Source organism: Zootoca vivipara, chromosome 7 (genome assembly GCF_963506605.1).
Source record: "Zootoca vivipara chromosome 7, rZooViv1.1, whole genome shotgun sequence".
NCBI lineage: Eukaryota > Metazoa > Chordata > Lepidosauria > Squamata > Lacertidae > Zootoca > Zootoca vivipara.
Window position 1 is genome coordinate 59,417,135 of NC_083282.1, and position 7,273 is coordinate 59,424,407.

General features: G+C 47.9%; 1 protein-coding gene across 1 annotated transcript; it reads left to right on the forward strand.

The window, feature by feature from the left end:
- The first annotated feature begins 258 nt into the window (after positions 1-258).
- Positions 259-1,251, forward strand: LOC118088503 (olfactory receptor class A-like protein 1). Its single transcript, XM_035122224.1, has one exon. It carries the CDS (start codon positions 259-261, stop codon positions 1,249-1,251), a length of 993 nt encoding a protein of 330 aa, XP_034978115.1.
- Positions 1,252-7,273: the final 6,022 nt, after the last annotated feature.

Here is a 7,273-nt window from a genome sequence, read left to right on the forward strand (position 1 = left end):
TTTTGCATGCAGAAGGGCTTGCATGGATGCACTCCTAACTAAATACCTGAGTGGGGTGTGTGTGTGTGTGTGTGTGTGTGTGTGTGTGTGTGTGTGTGTGTGTGTTTTCCAATCAACAAGAAAGGAACTTAATTTATATATGGCTTTGTTGACTGCCGGAGGGGGGGGGGCACCAGTTCTCTTCTACTTTTCAACACTTTTGTCTTGTAGAATACACAGAGCGGGCAACCTTCCTCCCAGCAGGGTTACACTGCCACGATGCAAGTCTGGTTCGTCATGAACATGCTTGGTTTCATTTCGCTCGACATGATAGGGATCCCAGGAAATCTAGCCATCCTCTGTGCCTTCCTCAAAGCCACCTGCCAGCAAAACTTCACACCCAGTGAAATCATCCTGGGCAAACTTGCACTGGCCAACCTCCTGGTGATCCTGACCAGGGGTGTCCCACTCACCTTGCAAGCATTTGGCATCCACACCATGCATGATAATTTGACCTGTGGCATTACCCTCTACATCTATTGTGTGAGCAGAGCCATGAGCATCTTCTTAACTTCCATGCTGGGCTGCTTCCAGTGCATCCTCATTGCTCCATGTCCTCTCAGATGCTTGCGGCTAAGGCACAGCATTCTTGCAAGACTCCCTTCCATCATGATTTCCCTTTGGTGCTTCAACCTCCTGGTCTGCTGTACACGTCTGCTTTACTCCCTGCCTCGCACCGGTACCAACTGCACCGAGGAAGAGATCACAGTAGTGTATGACTTCTGCTGTGTGGTGTTCCCTAATCAACTCTTGTACTTTGGAAATGGAGTGGTATTTGTCACTCGAGACATTCTCTTCCTGGGGTTGATGAGCCTCTCAAGTGGATACCTTCTCTACGTTTTTTGGCAGCATGGGAAACTGATGAACCGCTTGCCCATGCTACAGTTGAAGCATACAGAGATTCGAGCAGCAAAATCAGTAATGGGCCTGCTGGCCATGTACCTTCTCAGCTTTGGACTGGACAGTGTCTTCTGGATGGTCAACCTTTGTGTATCCCCAGTCTCACTGAGGTTCGCAGATGCCCGCATGTTTTTTGACTCCTGCTACTCAGCTATAAGTCCCATGTTGATTATCCTAACCAACAGAAAGATTCAGGCAGGCCTGAAGTGTGCTATTGGGAACATTCCTGGAAAGAGAGAGCTACCAAAAGCAGGCATGTCTAAGAATTGTCAGGGACAAACCAATGAGCGCATTAAAAAGTCTCGGTCTTAAATGCATATGTGTGGGGCAGCTCGTAAGATCCTCCCCACACATAGAGGGAGCTGCAGGACTGTGAGGGCTAGCCACTGTTATGGTGGCAACCATGCTCCCCCAACACCTGCTTCTGACATATGTTGAAAGGTGTTCTAGGCACATACCAATGTATGTGTCTAGAGCTCTTCCTGATTGGGCCAGAGTCCCGTAGTGCTCTGTGTGTATGCATCTGATGTACATCAAATACACTGCTATTGTGGGAGTCTAGGCTAGCTAGCCCATTAGGTCTCACAACCCCCTCCAAGCAGCTTTTCTAGGATAAGGCCTATGTGACCCTCCTTACAGATATAATCCAGTGTTATCGCCTCCATAAGGATCAAGCAATGGGAGAAAGAAGGAAAGAAAGAATTTTCCTGGGCCTTCCTGCAAAATCAGATCCATGCATCCTCTCAAGTTGACTTTCTGTTTGGGGCAAGCACACGGTCCTAATTGTAATAATAATATGGAATAATATGGAACATGGTTGCCCAAATGTGATGAGCTAATCCAGGCATGTCAAACCTGCGACCCTCCAGATGTTTTGGCCTACAACTCCCATGATCCCTAGCTAGCAGGACCAGTGGTTGGGGAAGATGGGAATTGTAGTCCAAAACATCTGGAGGGCCACAGGTTTGACATGCCTGAATCCATCATGTCATTAGTTGCAAATACAACTCCCCATCAACATACACAACTGGCTGCTTGAGAGTGATTTGCCTGCACAAAACTTATGCAATGGTTAGACTCAACAACAACAAAAAGTTAGCATTGAATGGGAACAGAATACAAATGAACAGTCTGCAACAATTCGGTTAGTCTTTGATGTTATTATTATTTCTACTTTTTAAGCTGAGGACAGTTTACCCAAAAGAAATCAGAATTAATAACAAAATACACTGTCATTGAAATAATAAAATCACAAACTGGGCAGTTGGAATCACACTGTCTTGCAGGGTAGGGCACTGAAACTGACATTTCCCTGGAAGAGGGTGTGCAAGGGGCGATGATTAGCAGAAGTTTGATACCATTTGTCAGAGAGAAACGTTAGGGGTTTTAGGACTGTTCTGTACTACTGCCTGTTTCTCCACCAAGCCCTCATCACAGGGAATTCTGAGAACCCTATCTCAATGAGGGGAATAGGGGTCTCCTAACAACTCTCAGCAGCCATAATAACCTCAAGCTCCCAGAATGCTTTCGGGGAAGCCAAGGTTGTTTAAAGTGATACCACAGTCGTTTGAATGCATGGTGCCATTGTGGCTGACGTCTGACCCTGAATTTCCTACTGTTTAGGGATGAAGCCCCAAACAACAGCATAGGACCATGCCATGTTTGGAGGCAGAAATGGAGCTGGATAGCTCCTGGGTCAATTCTAGAATTCTATTACACAATAATTATTGTGTGGTTTTTTTCTTTTCCCAAAGTTTGTCAGCATTTTCTAACAAAACCAATACAGGGGAGTGCTTTATAGCAAATAAAAAATAAAAAATTGTGATGCCTTAAAAACATTTAATTTTATTTATTGTGTTAACAGCTTTTATCTACTAGAACCTATTCTGCCACACAGAGAGAGAGAGGGAGAGGGAGAGACTTTGTAGAGCCACAATACTATTTGTTGTATATTCCAATAGATTGCATTTTGGTTGAAAATAATATATATATAAATCTCTCTTGTTTTTTGCTTGGGAGGCAGACATAGGTCGCTAAAGAGAAGCCTATCTGATCTGTGGCTGGGACTAGATCCTGGCCAGGGCTGATGGGCCTTGGAATCCAACACCTGGAGGCTCTCATGTTCCCCAATCTTGACCCACACCTTGTCCATCCTCACCTCCAACCCTGAAGTCCATGTAACTGCAATTCTACACATTCATCTTCTGCTACATTTACAAGCAACTTCCCTTGCCCCTTTCTGTTCAGTCCAACAGCTGTGTATTTTTGCTTTTTTTAAATAAAACAGCAGCAGTAGGACTTTCACATCAAAATGCTTTTTTGCCTTCTCTGCCTACTTTAAGCACTTCACAGTAGCTTTGCAGCCCTGTGAGTCAGTAATCTACACATCGCTTCCAGGCAGCTGTTATCATCATCTCAGGTGGTGAACTTGGCCAAGAGATAAGCTGGAATAAGAAGATGAATAGCATCATTCTAAATTTTGCCCTGGATTTCCAATACACTTTGAAGCAGTAAATAGTCCTAGTTAAGCACTGGAGCTTCTGAGTTTGTTTGGCCATTCCTACCAGACAATAGTTGCTCTTCTATTTCATCTTGTCTGCTGCAGAGGAACACAGCCTTGCTGTCATTGCAAGTATGCACTGAGTGCCTTAGAGTCAATGTTGTCTCTAGGTTGTCTGGGAAACTATGCAAGACAAAAACCTGGGCATACAAGACAAGAAAGTCGTAATGGGTTCTTACTGACCTCTATTTGTCTTAATCAATAGGATTGACTCTCACTAGTTGCGAGTAGTAGTGTGAGACCTCCAGAAATTCCAAATGCCTTCATTTCTGCGAGGGGTTTAACCTAATTAAGACATCCAAGGCACATCCTAATCCAATTTATTCAAGAGTCCTGCTGGAAGATGTTCCATGCCTTAGGGAAGGGGCCCTGCCAAACACTGGTGGTAATAATAATAACATATATATATATATATATATATATATATATATGTGTGTGTGTGTGTGTGTGTGTGTGTGTGTGTGTGTGTGTGTGTGTGTGTGTAAATTGGGCATGTCCGTTCCTCTCTAATGTTCAATGAAACCACTTGACTGATAGCGTTGAAATTTGAACACAACACCACATGCGAATAAGAGAGTAACCTAAGACACTTTCCGTACACAGATGTCACACCTGGGCCACGTAAAAAACCCAAAACCTCGTGCTTCAGAACACACAACTCACCCAAAAGTGCATGCTGGGAAATAGAACCCAGAAGCTGACAGTTCCTTTTCCAAAGGTGGGGGCCAAGGAATGGAGATACAGGGCAGAGGTCTCCGCTTGTATTTACATACTACGTAGGCTGAGCTAAGGCCTACAGACTAGGCCTCGGCTCCACTTTACAGCCTACAGACTAGGCCTTGGCTCTACTTTACAGACTAGGCCGAGTGGAGCCCTGGGTGGGGGGGGGGAGGAGGGGCCCAAATAGGTCATGGGCTGAGCTAGGGTGGGGGGAGTCACAGGGATGACCTGGGGTTGGGGGGGAGGGATACCTCATGGGTCACGACAGGATAGGAGGAATCACAGGGATGAGACACAATGGGGGAGAGGAAAAAAACACATAGTCCGGGGCGGGCGGACACATCCTCCCCCTTTCCTGGGAAACAAGGACCCTGAGTCAGGCACAGCAATGCGTTCCCGGGCCAGCTAGTAGTAGTAGTAATAATAAATAATTGTACGCCACCCATCTAACTGGGTTGCCCCAGTGTCAGGGACTGGACTGAAGAGGGGGAGGGGGAGGATTGGTGGAGATCACCCCCCCTCCTGATGCTGCAGAAGGAGAGAAATGCAGTATTGAATTACAGCAGGGCTTTGAGCAGAGTGAAGGAAGTCATAGCTCAGAGACAAGTGAACAGAAGAGTTCACAAGTGTTAGAAGAAGGGGCGGGGAGGAAAATGTGGAAGGGGAACCAGTTGACATGTTGTCACTGGAAAGTATTTCTGATCCCCCTTCCCCCAGAACTTGGCGTTCGTTAAGGGTGCAGGAACAACGGAATCAAAGGCAATTGATCATGGGTGGCCACCGTAAGAGAAAGTGCTGTTCCTAGGAAGGAAGGGGGTGGAGCCCCAGTTTGGAGCAATGCCATTTTTAAGGCTTGTTGGGTTCTTTTGCATCTTGCTGTTAGGTAAAGGTAAAGGTACCCCTGACCCTTAGGTCCAGTCGCAGACATCGCTGTTAAGATTGAATAAATCTCATTAAAAAGGACTCTACCTTGTTTTCTCTGCTCTTGCTGCAACTGAGGGAGGAATAGCCTTTCTGCAGCCTGGACAGAGCCTTGACACCCAGCCAGTCTGGGCAGCTTCCAGCATATACAAAAATATAATAAAATATTAAACATTAAAAAAACTTCCCTATATAGGTCTGCCTTCAGATGCCTTCTAAAGGTTGTGTAGTTCCTTGTCTCCTTGACATCTGATGGGAGGATGTTATTAAACACATTATAGGGACTTGAACATCCACTGCTTCCCATCAAGATTAGCAACCCCCAGCCAATATATGCGTAAGAAACACCTTTTTGCACCACACACACCTTTGCACCAATTACCTAAGGTGAGTAAATTTAGATCCTACTTGGACTCCAGATATGTCTTCCTCTCTGGGAAGTGCCTCCCTCAAGTGACCTAACCTGTGTGGGTAGGCTCACCCAAGGGCAGGATCCCAAGTTCAATCCACAGTTCAGTCCATAGTTTTGCAAACAAACAGCCCATTGGATGTTGCCCCTTTATGTCCTAAGAAAACCACTGTTTCCTGTGGGCATTCTGAAGTCCAACGCACTGGCAAATATTAAGATGGCCCCACAAACGTCCTTCCTTTGTAAAAAAAAGAAAAGAAAGAAAAAAGCCATGCTTTTCCCTATCCCCTGGTGATATTATTATATGAGTCCCTTCGCCAGTCTTCAGTAAGTGGCTGAAAGTGGGCAAGGATAAAGAAGGTCCTCCTTTCCCTTCCACTCTGCAAACAAACACAAACTCTGGGTTCCACCCCCACCCCTTCCTTAAGATTGCCTAGTGCCACCTTAACTGAAGAAATTGCAACAACAGAGACTGGCAGCCAGGTAGCAGTGAATTGGGTTTGAATTTTGCTTTGCTCTTCAGATTTTCCCAGGGTTTGGGAAATCTGAATTTACAGGGAAAGAGATGGGTTCTGGATGAGGGAAATATCACGTGAACAATTCCCAGAAATGTTGGACTCAAGCAGCCTCAAACTCATGGTAAACCCCTAAGAGTTATCCACTTCTAAACCTTAGTGTTTGATTCTAGTCTGTTCATTCCTGGTCTGCATCAGCCTAGCATCAGATCAGCCTGAATTGTTCCTCTCCTAGATAGTTGGTTCCCCTTCCCACCTCCTTCCCAATGTTCCCTAATTCTTCTCCGTCTTTGCTATTTTTATACTCAGTTAGTTATGGCTCCAGGACAGCTGCCAAGCATACTTATCTCCCTTCGTTGCAAAAGTCATTTCATACGATATGGGACTTGAGGAAACCTATGAAGACTCAGCCTTCCCTTGCAGGGGCGTACCCAGGATCAAAACTAGGGGGGGGGCAAGGCACGGGAGGGGAGGGGCCACAACGTGGGAACGTGGGCGGGGCTACGGAGAATGATGATGATGGTGATGATGACGTAAGAATAAAAATGAAAATAATAAAAATAACGTATCCTCGCAGCGCCTGGCTCTCGTTCTAGATCCCAGCCCGGCCGCCGCCTCCTCCTCCTCCCTGCCTGGTGCCTTCCTCCTCAAGAGGAAGCCTTTCTGGGGGCGGGGGGCAGCCTTCTCCGCCGACAGAGGCGGCCTGGAAGTGAGCGCTGAGGCAACTCTCTCTTCTCCCTCCGCCGGGGCGTCAGGCTTGGGGCCTCTTCTTCCGTGGGTGCCAGCGATCGCTAAAGATCGCGGCGGCGGCAGCAGCACTCCTGGCGGGCGCGGCGACATCACACCTGGCAGCCGCGGGTGAACCACGCGGTGGAGGGCAGGCGCCCAGGAGCACGACCACTGGCAATAACAGACAGCGCTGCAGCGCCGACGGCCCCGCCAGCAAGCCCGGGGCGGAAGCAGCCGCGCTCCCTCCCAGCTCCTGCCGAGCTCCCAAGGAGTGCAGGAGCGCCGGCGGCGCACCTGGCGGCCGCAGGTGAACCATGCAGAGGAGGGAGGCCGAGGGCAGGCGCCCAGAAGCGCGGCCGCTGGCAACTATAGAGACGCCGCAGCGCCGACAGCCCTGACAGCAAGCCCGGGGCGGAAGCAGCCGCGCTCCCTCCCAGCTCCTGCCGAGCTCCCAAGGAGTGCAGGAGCACCGGCGGCGCA

Bases quoted from the DNA above. Each gene is read 5' to 3' on its own strand.
- LOC118088503 (XM_035122224.1), top strand. From the start codon at position 259: ATGCAAGTCTGGTTCGTCATGAACATGCTTGGTTTCATTTCGCTCGAC.